This window comes from Dermacentor albipictus, chromosome 7, assembly GCF_038994185.2.
Source record: "Dermacentor albipictus isolate Rhodes 1998 colony chromosome 7, USDA_Dalb.pri_finalv2, whole genome shotgun sequence".
In the NCBI taxonomy this organism is placed as follows: Eukaryota; Metazoa; Arthropoda; class Arachnida; order Ixodida; family Ixodidae; genus Dermacentor; species Dermacentor albipictus.
Genome location: NC_091827.1, coordinates 94,498,113 through 94,519,331, shown reverse-complemented (window position 1 = coordinate 94,519,331; position 21,219 = coordinate 94,498,113). Strand labels below are relative to the sequence as shown.

Here is a 21,219-nt window from a genome sequence, read left to right as displayed (position 1 = left end):
GCGAATCCGAAGATGCCTGAAGTTGATGAGCCCGCGCATGTCACTAAAGGCAAAGCAAACCATGTCTGATTTGAATTCTTGGGTTTAACGTGTCAAAACTACGCCCTGATTCTGAAGCACGCCATAGTGGGCGACACCGGATTAATTTTGACCACCACTGGATCTTTGTCGCACCCCCAATGCACGGAACACGGGCTTTTCTGCATTTCGCCCACATCGAAATCTGACCTTCGTTAATTAACATGCACCCATGGCCCTGTGCACGTCCGTTCTTGCAATGCGGCTGCATTGAACTTGCGGCCTCATGTTGTGTAGCCATGGGCCTTTGCCACTGAGCCGTCGTGAAGCGCATAAGCAAAATTCAGCACCGTAATTGATGAAGGCATTTATCCTTGCAAAAAAAAATTAAGATCAGTGCAACAGAACAATTCGAAATTCGTCATATACACAATGTCATCATCGGTGACAAGGTGGGGCGCAAATTGAGAAAGCTTCCTTATACCTTGATTTACTCCACATATAGGCTGTAGTTTTCCTTAGAATGAATAAAGAGCGAAATCTTAGGCAGATCTCTTTATCACTAACCCTTTGCCTTGCTCTTGTTCACATAATTTTTGGTCATGCATGCAGACGCGTGAATTTGTCGCCACCGTGCTGTTCCAGCGCACGTCACCTGTCACACGTGTACCTACAATAGACCGGCTGCGAATTGTTTTATAGAGACACAACAAAGAGAAATTCTCCCTGGTGCAGTATTCGGGCACTACCTTCCTCGCGATTTCTATAATTAACCCATGACTCTCAGCCCCAGCAGCTGCGGAAGACTTGACCAAGGCGGCGGTCAGATCTGTAACGCCGCAGAGGGTGTTAAGAATCTTTAGGTCCGGACAGGCCACGAATTGAAACTGACCCTGTAAACCTCTAACACCCGAACTCGGTCGAGTAAGGCTAGTTTAGGATTCTTTAAGGAACTATCAGACATTGTTAAAGATATCAAACAGGCCAACCTAGACGCAGTAAGGGCAGAAGGAGACGAATTCAGACTGATACTTACAAACAAATATGCAGCCTTAGAACACAAGGATGAAGGTGACATAGAGGTAATGAATGAAACCTTCGCTAGGCTACCTTCAGAGGCAGCAGTTGAAGTGGGAGGGAAGGCGCCAAGACAACCAATAGGCAATCGCTCCCAAATAACAAAGGACCTAATAAAGAAGCGACAAGCATTGGAAGTGTCCAAATCAAGTGATAAGAACACTGTGATAAGAACTGTCAAATCTGATCGACAAGGCCAAAATATGGGATATTCCAAATTCTAACGTCAGAAAGACTGACGAACCCGTAAAAATGGACGGAGCCTAAAATCAGTGAGAAGAAAACTTGGCATATGACAAACGAAGATGTATGCCCTGAAAGATAAGCTGGGTAATATCATCAGCAGTCGCGAAGGTATAGTAAACGAAGCAGAAGAATTCTATACTTACCTGAGGAGTCAACATATCTCCATTTGAAACAGCAATGAACATGATACAGATACTACGCTTGTAACTAGCGATGAGGTCAGAAGGGCCTTGCAAGACGTGAAACGGGGAAGAGCGGCAGGATAAGACGGAATAATAGTCGATTTAATCAAACATGGAGGACACATAATGCTTGCAAAACTGGCGGCTCTCTATACGAAGCGTCTATCGACTTCAAGGGTCCCAGTAAACTGAAAGAATGCAAACATTATACTAATCTACGAAAAGGGAAACATTATAGAATGGAAAAATTATACGCCCATTAGCTTACTTCCCGTATTATATAAAATATTCAGCGGGATAATCTCCAATAGAATAAGGGGAACTCTGGACTTTAGTCAGCCAAGGGAACAGGTAGGTTTCAGGAAGGGATGCTCTATAATGGATCACATCAATATCATCAATCAGGTCATCAAGAAATCCGCAGAGTAGGATCAGCCTTTCTGTATGGCTTTCATTGACTACGAACAGGCGTTTGATACATTAGAGATACCAGCATTCATAGAGGCATTACGTAATCATGAAGTACAGGCCGCTTATGTAAATATCTTGGAAAATATCTACAGGAATTCCACAGCTACCTTAACTCTACACAAGTGGGAAGACGCCTATAAGGAAAGGGGTCAGACGAGGAGACCCAATCTCGCCAATGCTATTCGGTGCGTGCTTAGAAGAAGTACTCAAGCTATTAAACTGGAAAGGCTTAGGAGTAAGAATCGACGGCAAATATCTCAGTAACCTGAGGTATGTAGATGACATTGTTCTGTTGAGCAACACTCGAGACGAGTTACAACAGCTGATTGAGGACCTTAACAGAGAAAGTATTAGAGTGCGGTGGAAGAATATTATGCAGAAGACAAAGATAATCATGATCAGCCGGCCAAGGAAAGAAGAGTTCAGGATCGCCAGTAAGCCTCTAAGAGTCTGCGAAGGAGTACGTTTACTTAGGTGAATTAGGCAGAAGGAGCCCTGACCAAAAGAAGCAAAGTCAGAGAACAATAAAATGTGTTGGAGCGCATACGGCATTATCAGCTCCTGACTGGAAGCTCACCATTATGACTGAAAAGGAAGGTGTCCAGTCAGTGCATTTTACCGGTGCTGAGATATGGGGCAGAAACATGGAGACTGACAAAGAATCTTGGGAACAAATGAAGGACCGTGCAAAGAGCGATAGAAGGAAGGATTCCACCCATAGTGTTAAGAGACAGCAAGAGAGCGGTTTGGATCAGAGAGCAAACGGGTATAGCCAATATTCTAATTGACATTAGGAGAAAAGGATGGAGCTGGGCAGGTCATGTAATGCGTACGTTAGATTACCGGTGGACGCCTAGGTTTAGATAATGGGTGCCAAAAGAAGCGAAGTGCAGTCGAGGACGGCACAAGACTAGGTTGGGCGATGAAATGTGGAAACTCGTGGGCGCTAGTTGGAACCGGTTGGCGCAGGACCGGGGTAACTGGAGATCGCAGGGAGAGGCCTTCAAGATGCGCGCTCAGCATTCTCTAGCGCTCAAACGCAGCTCAGCGTGCATCGCTTGGCCTGGTGGATGCTGGTAAACCAGTGGCATGAGTTGTCTCATGCATTTTCTTGCGTTTGTAATATAAGAGAGTTTTAGCCCAGCGGGTTTACGGCCAGCGGAGCGGAGCGGTCTCCACCGTTGCGCCAGCGGAGCGGCTCGCGAAAAAAGAATTTTAGCCCAGCGGATCACCCGCTCGAGCGGAGTAAAGAGCGGGACGCTCTGCTGCCCCACCTAGTGGTTCGAATAGGAGTTACTGAGAAATGAAATTGAATTACGCTTACTTTTATTATGCAAGAAATGTTGAATAAAGATACATTACATGTTCTCAGTGCATTATTTGTTAATAATGTACTGAGTACTAATGTACGGGTCAGCGCGGAAGTCGCCGTCTTCGATGCAGAACTGCCGGCGTCCATGTTCGCGGCTGCCGTCTTGCATTTCCCATACACGCCCGCGCGCCCTTACACACGCTCGCGCGCTGCGTATACCCTCCGCTGGGGAGTGCTTTTCAGCGGGCGTAAACGCTGCTCCGTAAAACCGCTGGCCGCCTCAGCGTGATGCGCATGCGCAGTCGCGTCTCCGCTCGCCCACTCCGCTCCGCTGGCCGTAAACCCGCTGGGCTAAAACTCTCTATAGAACCTTGAGTAATGCGTAATGCGTAAACTGCACTCTTCTCTGTACTGAAATCAGTGCTGAAATTTACCGGGAAACTATCATGCCTGGAAGAAATACCAGCCGCATGGACCACACAATATTACCTGTTACCTGTTATAGCGCCTGTTATATCACCTGTTATAGCGCCTGAAAAAAGGTTTCCTTGGTTGAACTCTTATGCTGCTATGGAGGGCCACAAAGTTCGGGCGCGAGGCCCAACGGCTTAGCTTTTTCGACGGGAAGTAGCCATAAGTACTTCTACTTTTAGCGAGATTTTCCGCCTCTTAGCAGCTCTGTACTCTCCCTCAAGCACTACATGCTAAAACGCAGCGGCACACAAGAAGCACCATAGAACCAACGCGACTCGCTTCTTGGTGCAGTATCCCGCTTTTTTTCACTCGCCGGTGTAAATACGAAAAAGCAAAGCTTGTAAGTACTCTTGTGTTGACAAACGTTAGGGCTTACAATAGTGCATTTTTTCTTGTAGTAAACACTGAAGGTTTCCACTCGGCATGTGATGTCACACCTCCTCGAACACACCCTTCCCTTATCTCCCTTCCTAGAAAAGAAAGAAACCGGACACAGTCAGGCGAACCCAGATAGGAAATTCACGCATTGTCCATGCGTACAACTCGAATTCGTCAGTCGTGTATTTGCCTTTCCAGGAAAACGTTGCAACTGATTGCCGAGGCTATCACACGTAGAAGCTCTCCCAGCAAAAGAGACCGTTTCCTAAGTATCCGCGGTCGCACACACAGCGTCCCTTGGCCGTTCCCAGAGGCACGATGCAGGACGCGTGCCGACTGCACTCATCGTCATCCCGGCACGGCTGCAGGCCGTCCACGTCAGCGCGCATGCGCTCTTCTTCACTAGGCGCCGGCGACCGCTTGCCGTACTCATCCTTACCACGGACACGGTGTCTCAGGTAGCCGCCGCCACGCGGGCGGTGATGACGCCAGCGTGACTGTGGGTAAAAGCACAACCGTCAAGCTATTTCTGAATAGAAAAAAAAAAGAAAGGCTTTGTCAACTGCGTGACTTCAAGAGAACACCTAGAAAAAAAATTGCGTGCGGCCGCAACTTTCTTTTAACCTATGCGGCCTTCCCGTTCGTCGAGTACTAATTCACTTCTTGGCCATAACAATACGCAGGCTGAACGCCTCTGTGCTTTTCGAGATGCACGCCGTTGCGGCATGGCCAACCCGGTGCTGCAACTACTAGTATAGCCTTTAGGTTATGCTTCTTGGGCAATAGCAACCACAATTTGCAGGCGATCAAACCAGATATAGAAATTGAACAAGGCATAATGATGTTTATTGCGCAAGGATGACTATCCCAGTAAGAATTCAAGAAGTTCTATGTTGCCAATTTATGCAATGCGCTTGTGTACTTCCTGAATGTCACAGCTCAGCAACGCTAGTCAACAAAGTGAAGGCTGGCGCTGAGTAATAAAAAAATCAACAGACCCACTTTCTTTATCCAGTTGGTGGTTCGAGTGCTACCTATGTGCTACTGATTAGGTTAACGTCACTGCTCTGCCGGAAGTTACCGGCAGCCTAGCAACTAATTAGCCTGAGCCAAATACTTAAAGAACTTGTGCAGAGCCCAAATTTATCTGCCCCCGCGTCAGACGCAGTTACTCGCCACTTGACGAGGCGGTGTCCAGGGACAAAGGTACACAGTGCTTAGAGGCGCCGGGAAAATGACAAACCAGCGCATCGAGTACGAACAGTTAATTATGAAAAGTAAGTTGCACAACCCACTTATACAGCTACTTCCAGCTGAGAGACTTCACACGTTAGTTTAAATAAGTGGCTGCTCTTCGAAACCGTGCGATAAAAAGGGGAATGTTTTAGAAACATTCCTCACCTAGCTTGCGTGGTGGGATAACGCTGGGCTTCCAGAATGTTAAAGCGGAGACCACAACGGCGAGAGGGAAAAAAACCACTGGAAAGAGTATATTGAAGCTGGGGTAGGTCTCTATTTCCTAACATCGGTTTTCCGTTACAGCAAAGTATATGCATAACCATGCGTCAAGAAGAAATTCCTACAGGCATTTAACATCGCTTAGTCATTGCAGTTGAGATTACAGAAAGTAATACGGATGAAGGGTCGAGTTAGGTTTGCTATGATAGGCGGCACTCTAAAAGCAATGTAGTATTTGCCAAGTGGGACAGGGCAATGCAGTCGAAGACGGCAAGATAATTCTTCGTGTCATGAGAACAAGAAACGATGAAGCATAGGATAGCCTAGACTACAAAAAGAAAAAAATTTACCGGGAATTATGATAAGCCCTGCTCCAAAATCTGAGTGCAGCTGTATGCGTGTTTTTATTTCGCGGTATACTCGCTGGCGCGAGCAATATATCGTGCACGGCATGCTGCAAACGGAGCTAAATGTGGCGCGACTGCATCGCTAATCTTGACGCTTGGGCGCGATTCACAGCGGCCGCCTCAGACAGACCTCCGCTCATGCAGCGCTTTGTTTCCGTACAGACAACGCGCGCTACTCTGGCGCCATCTGGTAGCCATCATCGCCGCGAAGCCCGTCTTGCACGCCAATACGCTTCTCCCCCTTTAGACATACCCTCGTCATCCGCTTTCCTTCTTGCGCTGTCGTCGCTATCGCCTTCCATCTCCTGCTGCTCTCCACTTTCGCTTTCATCATTCGCTGTACTCATTCGTTCGGTTATGAGAGACAATGCCGACACAGTTAACCTAACATTTGCTGATGTCGGATGCTGAGAAACAGTAACGGTTGTTAACAGAAGTTATTCGCTCAAACATATAATCTACCGACAGCAATGCCAGGTGTGACATTTATCTGCTATCGCGATGCGCAAAGAGTAGAAGGTGCGGTCACTGATACAAGTGCAGGAATTTCGCTTAATCCATGCAATCTGACCATGCAAACTGCACACAAAGCCATGAATTGGCTTTATACTACATGCATCTCTCTTGTACGATAGATGGAGAGAACAATCGTTATCCACTTTACAGGAGCAGGTCTACGAAGAAAGCTACTGCAGAGTTTAACCACATAAAGTTCTCGATTGAGTCGACCTCGCACTACAATCTCCCAGTTTACTAATGAGCTTATATGATATAGGTACATGCAGAGATAGAAATGAAAAAATCTACAGCGTTCCAAGACTGGATGTGTGGCTGGAGCAAGAGTTTCAGCAACTAGTTTTCATGAGAAACTGCACTCTCTAACGTTTGTTCCCCGCTTTACACATTCCTCGCCCGACCACTGTGGATTTATTGAGCCAGGCGAAATATCCCATTCTTGTGCACTGCTGTGTTAGTACGGGTGTTCTCACGTCTCCAATCTGTGTTGTTGTTTGAAACATGACAACGAAATCACGCCGTATACAGCTCACAAATGGCTGCAAACCTCGTGTGAAATTCTATACGCTGCAAGCACGTAGTAGCGATGAAGTCGTAAAATTTAACCTTTCCACAAACGTTTTACCATTTACAAATTACCAGAGCCTCTGGAATAGTAGCAGTGAGGATGATGATGACGACAACGACAACAATGATTTTCGTTGGCCTTCTCTACAAAATTGATCGGCGATAAGGACTCCCCTAGCTTGCGTGAACTATTGAGGTTTTACTGCATCAACTGGAGTGTAGTATTTTCTGTATCTCCTTGATCTTCTGCTTTTTTATTAAAACCCATATCTCTACATTGTGCAATTGCCTACATCACTAATTACTCCGATTTATCGATCGCCTCACTGATGCTTTTTCAGCAATAATTTAAACGTATCTTGCTCATCGCAACTACTGACCAGTCACTGTATTCATCCGCTTTGAGTCTCAATGTAACTGAAAGGTGGAAACTTCCTAGAGGTCTTGATGCGCGAATATCTAAGCATTGCATTAGGATGTGCGGAGTTGTCTCCGGACTTCTCAGCGCCAGACAGATGCCTCACCCTGTCACGAACCCCATCCTCTTGCACCCTATGCATTCAATTTGCTGTCTGTCTCTGCACCTTTCGTTTCGTGACCCCCAATCGTGTATTTGCCAACTTTTCTGACCTCTTCGTCCACTCTGTGTCGCTTCTTTTCGCCGTATTAGTATTTCTACCCCATTTCAGTCGCCAATTTCATTTCTTTTATATTCCTTAGTCCTCCTCAAAACTGTTTTTGCTGTGCGCTTTTCCAACTTCAAAAGCGGTCACTCTATATTCCCTCATTTGTGTTATTACGGGAGCACCCCAGCGCCAATCCGTTGATCGACCTTTGCTTAACCTACAACCCCGACAAGATCTCTCATTTTATGCACATAATGGCATTTTATGCACTGTTTATGGCATTCACAAAAGTTAGCGCTGGCAATATTACTCCTTCCCAAATTCATAGCGCGACTTCGTACGTATTGTATCCCAAAGTGCTCTGTTTTTCATTATAGCTGCATTTCGTTACACTTTCATCGAGAGTATACCTTGATCGATATTTAACTAAGCTTTTCTTTTGCGTATGCATACACCTAGGTAGTTATATTGCTTGTATACGGGTATCAATTGCTCTTTAATTGCTAGTGCGTCGTTAGTAGTCTCCAGATTAAAGGTAATAAGTCCCGATTCCTGAGTGTGAATGTAAAGCCTAGATATGCGGCTTCATTGCTGCGCACATTCACAAATATTTAAACGCCCTGCATTTTCCCCTACACGCACTACCTCGTCCGTAGTCGCACAGCTCGCGACAACTTGCTCTAACTTGTGGAACTGTAAGGTGTTTAACAATGTTTGGTGGCGCCATTGTTATCCCCAGAGGAATATCATGAATGACTGCCCGTTAACGATTGTGTGGTGTTGTGCGCTTTAACCGGCCCATAAGTAGAATACAGTAAGCCATCGCTATATTAGTTTCTTGTTATTTTTAACTCGGCGTCACTCGACGTTGCTACCAGTGTTGCAGCAGCCGTACACTTGTCCTGTTACCCGGTTCAGATCAAATGCTAATACGTTTTATAACAAGCTCAAACTATGCGTTAACGCGACCAGCGCAGAAGCGCAGCTGTCACTGTTTATGGCATTCACCTAAGCAACGGTGTCTGTGCCTGAGAAGCCGGTTTACTGAGCGACTCACATTCGGTTCCTGGTGGCGTGTCTCTGCCGTCGACGTTCTAGTCGGGGTGGTAGTTGACACAGGCGATTCGCAAGGCACGACACTGGGCACGCCGTTCTCGCCACGTATTAGGCGGAAGCAGACGTTGTTCGTGAAGCCGGACGACGACGACAATGGGTTGGGTCCCGCCTCGGGCTCCATGTGTGGCGGTTGAACTGCCACCGGCGCCTGCTCGCTTGCTCCCACCCGGTCTTGGAGCACGCCCGGCGCCGCTTGTCCGTTGCTGACGCTGACGTTGGTCTGCACCAGGGTGTACTCGTCGCCCGAGTCTCCGCCGCCGGGAGCGGGCTGCGAATCAAGCTTGACCGACAGGTGGATCACCGTGTCTCCCTCGGTCGTCGACGCGTACGCTCGCGTGCTCGCCAGCGCTTCAACTGCGAAAACAAGTCGTGATGCCGGAATTTTCAAGCACTCAATAAAAATAACACTAGGTCTGCGCTGGCTGGCTCACGGGTCTAACGGGGGAATGTGTTTAAAAAATTGCTTACCATACCCAATTGCGTACCATAGGGAGAAACTAAGATCCCGTCTACATATTCATGGTTTCGAGAGAATGCCATCTGGTCAGGTAGAATGATTGTTGAAATGAAGCAGGTCACTGACAAAGGTCAAAATAAACATAAAATGACGTTTCGTACAGGTGAACAGGGGATCCCTACGGGCCCCGAAACTTCATTTTATGTTTATTTTGATCTTCGTCAGAGACCTGCTTCATTTTAATAATCCCACATATAGCACCAGCTGCAATGGCGTAGCGTCCATGACGTTGTGTTGCTACTCTCGAGGGCGCGGGATCGAATTTCGGCCGCGGCGGCTACCTCTTCATGCCGGCGAAATGTAAACCCGACCGTGTACCACGCATTCAGCGCAGGTTAACGAACCCCAGTAGGTCTAAATTAATCCCCACTACGTAATGCATCATATCGTGCTTTCGTGCGTAAAAGCCATATTTATATATAAAATGTTATTTTTTTATTTCTTTCTTTATTTGTTTATTTATTGAATACTGTCAATCCCCCATGGGGATTTTTACAGGGCAGTGGAACAAGTCACATCAATGAACACTACTAAAACATTCTCTAGAAGGACAGCACATAATGATTGGAGACTATTCAAGAATAGCAGTAGTACATTCATACATAATAATACACACAACGAAGCCATTGTACATCAACCAGCAGGAAAACTAGAAAAAAAATGCAGAATAGAAGGTATCATGGAAATGCAAAATGCCCAGAACCAAAAGTGTAAGCACGTGCTTTCCTATCACAACCTGAATCGGGATGGATTGCATGGCGAAAGCAATTCAGTTACTTATATTGAGCACTTTTAGGCTGATAGAGCATGGTCAGTTAAATCCATAAGCTTTGCTAGTGTTGGCTGTTGTTCTGCGACTACATCCCGTGTATTTGATTCACGAATTGAGCGTTGGTTTATTCGGCTTGTAGGGCAGCAGTGACAAACCCAGCACCAGCAGCTAGGGCGCAGCCAGAGAACGAACTTGGTACGCGCCAGGCGATGGCAACGTGGCTGTTCAGCCTGCAGACGTTCTTCGTTACGGGTCTGTGTACACACATATATATATATATATATATATATATATATATATATATATATATATATATATATAAACGAGAAGAAAGGGGGTTAACCGAGGGACCCGATATTTAATAGTCATATAATGAGAAGCCAACAAATACTGACACCAAGTACAACATAGGGGAAATTGCATGTGCCCCCTTTCTTCTCGTTTATTACATAACGAGGGTCTCGAATCCGGCAACATTTATGCCTTCAGGTAGCATATGTGGGTTTAATGACCAGTTGCCTTCACCCGAAAAGATCACCTTCTCGTGACGCCTGCGGCAAAAAAGACGTTCCACGTCCGCCGCCAAGGTCTGTGAGTGGGGGCGCTGGCTAACACTCCCAGGGTTCTACTAGTACACATAAATACCCAAGAAAGTGGATGGGGAAACGCCGCCGCGGTAGCTCAATTGGTAGAGCATCGCACGCGACATGCGAAGGTTGTGGGTTCGGTTCCCACCTGCGGCAAGTTGTTTTTTCATCCACTTTAATTTCCATTTATTTATCATTACTTTATTTCATTTATTAAGCACATGCAATTTCCCCTATGTTGTACTTGGTGTCAGTATTTGTTGGCTTCTCATTATATGACTATATATATATATATATATATATATATATATATATATATATATATATATATATATATATATATATATATAGTGCTTGAAGTATGCAAGCAATTCGAAACGCAATAGCCCGACAGCGTCGTAAGACAAATAAACAGGTTTCGTTTCGTGATCCAATTCTTCAATCATTTAAACTCACTCGGTCATAGGACAGGCGTGAATTAAGCCATACATATACATACATATATACACAGGGTATCCCATGTAATTTGAGCCAAGTTATTAAAGATGAAAGGCGCGTCGGAAGCGAATTGAACCGAACGCATACTCTTCGCACTTGCCTATATTAACTCAGGCAATCGTTTTCCCCGTAAATAACTAATTAATTAAGCTCAATAGCCAAACTTTTGAATAATTGGCTGAGGCCCCCAAGTATGACAGGCAGATTTGTAGAGCGCGTTCAGAAACCACCGATCGATTTATTTCCCGCACGATACGTCTCACGTAGCCCTTTTTTTCCGAGTTTCAAAGAAAACCCGCGAATTATGAAAAAAAGCCATGTGATAAAGCAGCTGCGCAGTGGTATCGTGCTGCTCTCAAGCGTGCGTTCGGTGAACAAGGTCGGCTGCATCGTGACTGGCGAGGGGAAGCGGCAGGGCGTTGTTCATCTCTTCGGCAGCTCTAGCCCAGCAACATGCATTGGCGCCGTAATGAATGAATTTAATCAGTATTTCGTTTGGTTATTCCTGCACCCTTGTACACATACACCGTCAGCAGCGCAAACACCCAGCAGGGCGTCTTCTTCAGCAGGCGTTTGGCGTTCTGGGAAACCGCGGACCCGAGCACGTTGCGGTCGGACTCTCCCACGCTAAACCGTGTGTGGTTTAGCCGTGTCCGGTGAAAAAGGAATGCGGGGGTTTGAATGCACGCTGGGAGTTTGTACTTTTATGGACCCTCGGCGCAGGCAACGCATCCGCTTAGCCTCAGCTTTGCGTAGACGGCGCACTCGGGTAGGTAGTTTCCTTTTCCTGACTCTCTCTCGCCAATCTTTGTCTCTCTCTCAATTTCAATGTTTACTTTCATCTGCTCACTTCTTTTTACATGAAATTTTCTAAGCAGCAACAGTGAACATAGTGTCGCCTATCCAACCTTGGCAATACAATTTCGTATTGGATTATAGTAGCTGCATCTTTTACGGGTCTCGTAATGTACCCTTGTTAGTCTCGGTGGTGGGCTGTTGGCACACCTGCCCAAGTGAAATATATTCTTTAGGGCTAAAAATTTGTCTGCCCACCTTTCTGATGGTCTTCTTCCTAAAAGAGGGCGCACCGATGGAACTTTGAGCTTTCGTCCGAGCAGAAAGTTTCCCTGTTTTTTTTTTGTGTAGCGCACAGTAGAAATCGGGAAAAGACCGTGAGAACACTTTCATCTCATTGTTGCAAGATGTCTCACTGATACAACAGGACCCGGATACAAAACTGCCAAATTGTTGAGTGGCGACCTCCTGCTTCATGTCCGCGACATTCAACAACATCGCAAATTCTCGGACCTTGTAGTATATAATGGTGTCCCAATCACAGCGACTCCACACCACTCCATGGATACAGTTAAACAAGTCATATCAGACAACATTCTCTTAAACTTAACCGAAGAAGAGCTCCTTGAAGGTTGAATGAGCGAGAACCTTATCCAAGTTCAAACAATAAAGACCAAACGTGAGAACAAAGAAATTACTAACAGCCAGACTCCCGCAAAACAGGCTACACAAGAAACATATACCATCATACATCCCGAACGCACCTAGATGTTTCAGGTGCTAGAGATTTGGCCATGGCTAGAAAAGATGCCGAAGCCAATCTTCCTGGCCGAGATGCCGTGAGTAGGAGCGCACGCCTGACAACTGTCCTGCCGCACTCCACTGTCCGAAGTGCTACGTTGGACATGCGGCCTACACTTGTTCGTGTCCAACATGGAAAAAACAAGCTATGATTGCACTTATGATAAAAGAAAACATCTCATTAAAGCGAGCTCGAACACGGATTTCATTTCTTCATAAAGCAGGGCATGCGGATGTGGCGCGCAACAGGGCAACTCCGCTGCAGACGCCGGCATCGGCCCGTCTCACAAAGACTGTGGCTGTGGCTGTGCCACTAGCTCCCTTGGCGACAGCAGCCGGCACTCATTCGCGCTGATAAAGGGGGCTTATCGGCCTCTAGGTTGGTGGCCTCCACTGACTCGTCACTAGAGGCGAGGTTTTCAAAGCAAATAAATCGTTTGCAAGATCGATTGTACAACGCCACGCTGGAAGCGATGAATTTAACTCACAGCCAGTCGGCGCAGCCAGCCCGTAAAAAGCGGCTGGATTCCCCTAGACCACACCAGAAAACAAACCACGCATCATGGCGGCCGGAAAGGGCCCTGTGAGCTAATATTTCCGTTCCTTAGCACACAACATTACTCCCTTTCATAATGAATACACAATTTCTAGTGTTAAACGTAAAAGGTCCTCTCCACAATCTTTATGCAAAAAAAGAGGCGAGGCGTGTTTTCCGCTTCTCTACTCTTGTGTCCTGTCCGCACGCCTCACCTCTCTTTTTTTGCATTATGCACTAGCTAAGCTTCCTGTCGTTCCACAATCTTGATGACATTAATGAATTTTAACACAAACTAAATCCAATAGTGGTGTGTGTTCAGGAAACAATTAAAAATGCAGACAAGCTTTTACCACCCATATGCCATTTTTAGCAAAGACCGTGACAAGGCTAAACCCTCGTCTGGCAGCAGCCATAGTTATCGACAAGACTATTGTTTGCAACACTTTCCTTTCTGACGCCCCTCTAGGCAGCTACAGGGAAGGCGGACGCGACGGCAGGCTAGAAGAGCAAACTGGGAGCGGTTTCTCTTGGGAGTAGGTTCCTATACGCAAGAAACAAACGTATGTAATGGGCTCAGAAGGCTAAAGGGGCAACCAACCCACACATCGCCCGTGGTAAATGGCCAAAGAAATAGCTTCAAAATTCAAGCACATCTTCTTGTTGAACATTAGGACATGTGTCTAGCTCCACACACTATTCCGAATCCTCACTGAAACATATATAAATAGATAAAGATGAAGCATTCGACCGCATACGTGGAACAAACGAACCATAAAACCGACCTTTCAATAACGCCGCGCTGATATCTGCTCTAAACGCATGCAACAGCTATGCACTGGAAGCTGACAAGATTACGTATGAGCTAATGAAGTACCTTCATCCAGAAACATGAATAACACTTCTCGCGCTTTTTAATCACTCATTTTAAACAGTGCCAAAAAAACGGTACTAGAGCACAGGACCAGTGCTAACAGCCAACAACTCGTTTATTGAAGCCTGCACAAATATATACTAATCTCAACGGGCTGAAAGAAATAAAGATAATGCGAGTCACCGTCAATCAACTCCTGCTGCGTATGCATCACAAACGTAAAACTAAACAAATGTAAAATGCACTACATGGGTCCAGTTGAAACTGATAAACATCTAAGGAACTTAAGTTCCTTATCGAAAAGAGCTATAGACGGAGCGCTTACGCAAGTGGCTCCTAATTGACAAATTGAAAAGGCCTCAAAGATTTCCCTAGCTATCTTATCGCGGTACCTTCTCACAACACGTGTGTCTGCTAGGCGAGTTGAACAGCCACAGTTCGCACAATGAACAGCTGGATAATTACCAGTCTTAATCTTGACATTGTGGGCATGCTCACTTCAACGTTCATTAAGGCAGCGGCCCGTTTGCTCTATGTAAGTGCAGCCGCAAGACGTGGGAATGACATAAACTACATTAGTTTTGCAATCTACTGGCTTGGTGGTACGTGGCTTACCATGCGCTTGCTGGCTATTGTTGACTTTCTTGCACATTCGTCGCAACTTGTTCGGTGCGGCAAACACTACCTTAACACCGACCTGGCCCACGGCTTTCTTGATACGGCGGGACACACAGTGCACACGCGAGATCGCAACAGTCTTGGTAATGTCCTTTATACTTCGCGCAGATTCATGGGGAACGAGCCTCTTGGAGTTCTGCAGTTGTACTGGATAGCCACTTGCCTTAAGCCGATGGACTTAGTTGGCGGAGCTGCTGGAAGTGACAGCAAGAGCGAACGACGACAGCATTTCTGAGAGCCCCTAGGTATATGAGCGCTTCACCACTTTTCAACGACTGCAAGTGTACAGGTGGTGTTTGTCGGAACGTGGGGCATACATCCAACAGATGTGCTTCTCCTTGAGGTGCAGTGCAAGGTCATGGAAGCGGATTCTGCCTCTTTCAAGCAATACCCTTGTGAACGTCAACTCTCGAAACAATATCTTGAATTTTTCAAAAACTTGGTCGAACAGAGCTGTGGCTGGATTTCGGTCAGCTGAAAGGCGCCCCAAAATTAATAAACGTAACGGAACACTTCCACAGGACCTGCTGTGCTGAGGTGATCCTGGAGATTATGGCATGGTGCCAACAATAAATTATTCATTATGGGCACAATGCGAGAACCAATACCATATCGTGTTTTTCTGTACATATCTCTTCATTACGTGAGACAACAGTGGATCTCAAGTAGAACTGCCGCCAATCTATGAAATTGGTGATGTTTGTGCCATTTGCGTTCTGGAACCAGACTTCTCCTTTCGCCTGAATGCCATCATGAGGTAGAGAATAAATAAATCACATATCTTCAGCGACGAAGTCTGTGCTCTTTTGATTCTTGACTCCTTGTCGAACTCGACTACCATCAGACCTTCCGGGAGATAGGACCCGAGGCACTTCTGCCAACTGCCCGCTTGAGAGACAATGACCTTGTAGGGGTTGCCCATCTTGGGAGTTTGAACGGTAAAAAAGAAACGCTGATAGCCACATTTCCTTGGAGCACTTCATCGCACTAGACAACTTCTCTAGCCCAGCTTTATCACACTTTCCTACAGCTAACTTCTTGGACTTAGAAGGGTAACCCATCAGCCACCTTGAAATTTTCTTTGATAGGGAAATCCGCAGAAAGGTTCTATTGTCGTGAGTGGCATACGATTGTTAAAATAAACTTTGGCTACCAGATTTCTTCCAGCTGTGTGAAAATAAGCTTTAGTAGTTCCAATTTTTACGCAAGGTCAAGACGCAACCTCAATAACAAGCTACCTTCAAATAGCACTCGCCAATTGCCTTTGCAAGCTATTTGAAAACGTATTCAGTCACCGTCTCTCACACCTGGTTCATACGAATGCGGTTTTCGAGAAAGGTGATCAACAACCGACTATCTTGAGCACGTGGAAGCTGATATTCATGATGCTTTCTTTCATAAACAATACTTTTTCGGGTGTTCCTTGAGGTGGAGAACGCGTGCAAGACCACGTGGTGCTACGGGATCCTGCAGCGCCTTTCGGTAATGACCATTCGTGAAAACATGATCACCGTCATAGAGAGCTACATATCAAGCTGGGCATTCTGTATTCAAATCGGTAATTACAGGGAGTCGGGGGACTGCTGCGTGGTGTACTTTGCTATACTCTTCAGTATAAAGATCTTTTTTTATGATATAGTGAGCCCTTTCCTCTATTCCAAACGCACAGTGCCTAACTACATGTTCTTATCGGCCACATTTCTACCGCACACTGGATAGGACTTATCTCGTACTGCCTACGAAATCGATTGGTTCCTGCTGAAGTTATGGCTTCTTTTCTGTATGACCAGACCGTCCTTTGGCCACGTGATGCTCTTCTGCCACATCTTGAAATCGAAGCTTTCCAGCCTTTTTCCAGTGTTGTATGTTTCCTGTGTGCGTCTTTTTGGGTTGTTTTTCTTAATACAATGCACAAACTATCACAGCAACGTGATTTACTAGAATATCGTCTAATGCTTTCAGTGAAGAGGTTACCACTGCAGTAGCGGGAGCTGAGTGAATAGGAGTCATCGTTTACTGACCTCAGTAAGCATGCCCTACTGGTACACATAAAGGTGAACTTTGTAGCCCTTTAGGGGAAGTACTCAAGCATGCAGTATAACACTGACACATCAAGGTCACATTCTTGTGTGTCGTATGCAGCACTCTTACCATCTTTCAATGAATAGGGTGCTCTGCACAATCAAACGAGTATCTTTACCGCTGAGCAACACACAGTACTGTCGTCATTGTAATATATAAGGATAACAAAGATAACAAAGTCATTATCTACACTCAGTCTTCAGGTGTTCGATCTTCAAGCTCATTTCATAAAAGTTAACATCGGGCACTAAATTACCTTTATTCGCTAGTGTCTACAACATACATGTCCACTCACCATGTCACATTATGCTCTTTCCACGGGCGCATAGTCATAGAGGGCAGTATGTCTACGGACGAAACCATTATATCAATAGCAAAAGCCACAAACTCCTCTATAGCTATTCCTACCGCCTGTTTTATGAAAAACACAGAATAAAGAACTAGCTTTAAAGAATGCAAACTGTACCTTCCACAGTGGTACGAAAATACGCAGCAGATGCACATGGAACTTACGTAGGTGGACGACAGATGGCGCTGCTCAAACCAGAATCGGAAATGAAGCTTCTTCTTTAGAACAAAATCCAATATGGCTGCGTTTCGCCTGTAACGTACGCTGGTACGCACGGTGCTCGCCTTGCTGGCTATGCTGCATGCCTCATTACATTGGCTGTCACGTAGCTGGTGCGTTCTAATTGTAAGGAGAACAAAGAGCCCCTACTGACGTCCATACAAACAAACCCCAGGTGAGTAAACCGAACGAGCGACTTTATTGGCAGACAAGCAGTGTGCATTCTCGTGCAAGAGCAGAAATAAAATTTGTATGCCGAGATATGCTACAATCATTGACGAGAGCTCGTAAACGGATCACCGTCGTCGCCGCACATAGCGGTCTGGTAACGAGCGACACTCAGCAGCGAAAGCGAATTGGACAGAGTGTCCTGCCTGTTTGCAGCGCCAGTGGCCTTTAAAGATGAGCAACTTGCATTGCGAAGCAGTCCAGTGACGCAGGCATCTTCTGCCACAGCCAACATAGCCACATGGACTACCCGGCATTTTAGCACTAACTCCTTTCTAATCTGCACGTTTTTGTCTTTCGGAGGCCCCTAATTTGTGCCTCACACTCAGTGTCCCACTTTATCTCAATATGGACAACTCGGTTTCGTCTGCATGTGCAGCCACCTTAGCAAACATTTCCACCCATGTGGCTGTAAACTTTATACACCTCGGACCTTGTAAGGGCGTACGCTGGTCTCCGTTCATGTCTAATCGCTGCCGAGAAAGGCCACCGGCACAATTTGCCATTGCTGCAGCAGGAAAGGACGAACGGGACGCACAATTCACGGTGCGTGTAAACTGGAAGTTATGTCGATGCGCAGATTGCAGGAGCAAATGCTTACTTCGAGAGACTGTTTCCCAGTGCAACTGACCAGGCCGCCACATCCGAGAAAGATAACACGGCGACCATAACCAAGTGACATAACAGCAAAATGATATGGCACTCAATCACCGCATATGTTTCAGATAATACATTATACATTGGCTGCCAACCATGTGGCAACAGTGAGCATTCACGTACACAGGTATCTCACGATACATTCAGCCACCTACCTACAGGCATAGTGCTTGCCTTTGTCGCACGTGGTGTTCAGGTAGCGAGCGACAACCAGCAGTGCAAATAGATTGCACAGACCATCCCACCTGTTTGAACCGATAATTGCGGTTGAAGATCAGCAACTTTCCTTGCGAAGCAATGGGGTAACGCAGGCATCTATTGCCGCCGCCAACACAGCGTCATGGTCTACCCAGCATTTTAGCGTTAACTCCTTTCGTACGTGCACGTTTCTTTTCATTCGGGGGCCACTATTGTGTGGCTCGGAATTGGTGCCCCGCTTCGTCTCAATATGGACAAATCGGTTTGATGGGCATCGCCTTCGGCAGCCACTTTTTCGGACCTTTCCACCCTTGAGGCTATAAACTTCGTACACGTTGGACTATGTAAGCACGTACGCTGGTCGCCGTTCTGACCAAATCACAACCGAGGAAGGCCACAATCGCGAATTCCCCATGGCTGTAGCGGGAAAAACAAACGGGGAGCACCACTTACGGCGCGTGTATGCTGTGAGTTTATGTCGCTGTGCGGACTGCAGGAGGACACACTTACCTCGCTATACTGCTTCCTAATGCAACTGACCAGGTCCCCACATCGGAGAAACGTTCCACGGCGATCACGACCAAGTGGGGAAGTGAACGGAATGGAATGGAAAACTTTATTCACTCTTTAAAGGTTTTAGCGGGTCGAGGCCGAAGTCTTCATTCTTGAAGCTTGAGTCCTCTTCAGCCATGGATGGGCCCCTAGTCCAGGGCTCCACTGAGCCGGGCCGCCTCGCACGCGTGCGCTATTAGAGCTCTTTGAGTCTCTAGCTCGCGGCTGGTGAGCCAGCTCTCCCATTGCTCCGCACTTGGTGTTTTGTGTTTGTGGAATGCCTGGTTTCTTGTACACTCCCATGTAATGTGGTATAATGTTGGCTTAGCTCCACACCACGGACAGGTTGCGCTATACTGCGTGGGGAACATCCTACTTAGTATGTGTAAGTTTGGAAAGGTGCCCGTTTGCAGTCTCCGCCATCCTGCGGCCTCCTCCTTTGTTAATGCTTTATGTGGTGGCGGATATTGATATCTTAGACCCTTATAGAGGTTTAATAGCTCTGAATAGCTGTTCCCGCAGTTGATCTGTGGCCCCTCTGGGGCGGTTGACGTTCCTGCTCGGCTGGTCATCCTTCGAGCTAGGCAGTCCGCCCCTTCGTTGCCCCTGATCCCTGCGTGGCTTGGTATCCAGATAATGTTATGTATGGGTTGTCCCTCAGCGATTGGAACTCTTCTGAGGATCTTGAGCGCCGTGTTACTTATTTTGCCTCTTATATAGCTCCGGCACGCCTCTTGTAAATCTGTTAGAATATTGAGCGATATTCCTGTTCTATAACCTTCTTCCGCTGCCAGTGCGACAGCAATTTCCTCTGCCTCGGTTATGTTAGCCACCTCGGCCGTGAGTCCTGAGATTAATTCTCCTTGATTATTTACTACTACCACTGCCGCGTTGTTTTTGTGTGCGTGTGAGTATAGGGACGCATCGGTATAGACTGTATTGTCCCGATGTCCCATCGTCTTTTCGTAAAACTCTGCCCTAGCCTGTCTCCTACTCGCATGGAGGTTTGGGTCCACGTTGCGAGGGATAGGTTGTATGCGTAGTTTCTTTCTTAGTGGGTCTGGTACTGTGGCCCTGCTACTTTGTGATTTTTCTACTTCCCGACCTAGCTTTGTCAGGAGCGCCCTTCCCGTCGTTGTATTGCTGAGTCTTCGTACTTGTGCGTTGAGCTGGCATTCCCTTAGTTCTTCAAAAGTGTTGCTGATTCCAAGTTGCATGAGTTTGTCGTTGGATGTGTTCCTTGGGAGGTGGAGAGCTGTTTTATACGCTTTCCGGAGGATGGTCTCCACTTGCTCTTTTTCGGTTTTGGTGATTGCAAGGTACGGCAGTGAGTATGTGACCCGGCTGACTGTCAGGCTGTTGACCAACCTGAGTGTGTCCTCCTCTTTCATGCCATATCGCTTGTGTGCCACTCTGCTAATCATTCGGCCCACCTGTCCTGCTACTTTGTTTAGCAGGCAGATTGTGTGGCTGCATTTCCGGCTTCCTTGCAACCACATGCCGAGGATTCTAATCATCTTTTGTTCCGGGATGTTCTGTCCTTCTAGCCTTACTTCGAGCGGGGCATCAGTGGGGTGTCTGCCCACCCTGAGGAGTTCAGATTTCTCCGTGGAGCATCTGAGGCCTCTTTGCTTTGTGTATTCTTCGATGCAGGTGGCAGCTTCTTGTAGTGGCTCTTGTTTATCCCCTAGTGAGCCTTGAGTAGTGCAGATCGTTATCTCATCCGCGTACATTGCGTGACTGACTCCTTGGATCTTGCTAAGTTTCTTGGTAAGGTTGACCATCGCTATGTTGAAGAGTACTGGCGAGATTACTGAGCCCTGCGGAGTGCCCTTGCATGGCGCTTGAAAGGCGTCACTCCGTAGGCCTCCTAGGCCTACTGTCGCTATTCTGTCGGTTAGGAAGCTTCTGATATAGTCATGGACTTTCTTCCCGCAATTAGTGGTGTTAATCCCCTCCATAATGGCGGCGTGGGAGACGTTGTCAAAGGCTCCCTTGATGTCGATGGCCATGACCACGTTTTCCCCGT

The 21,219-nt window shown here is 46.7% G+C and overlaps 1 protein-coding gene across 2 annotated transcripts in view; it reads right to left on the bottom strand.

Moving 5' to 3' along the window:
* Positions 1–4,291: 4,291 nt before the first annotated feature.
* LOC139047545 (uncharacterized) overlaps positions 4,292–21,219 on the bottom strand; it is a 78,039-nt gene continuing 61,111 nt past the window's right edge. For both annotated transcript variants that reach the window (XM_070521372.1, XM_070521373.1), the window contains 2 exons: positions 8,790–9,202; positions 4,292–4,655 (listed from right to left, as the gene is read on the bottom strand). In XM_070521372.1, coding sequence (XP_070377473.1) covers positions 4,386–4,655; positions 8,790–9,202 — 683 coding nt within the window. In that variant the 3' untranslated portion in view covers positions 4,292–4,385. The remainder of the gene's footprint in view (positions 4,656–8,789; positions 9,203–21,219) is intronic.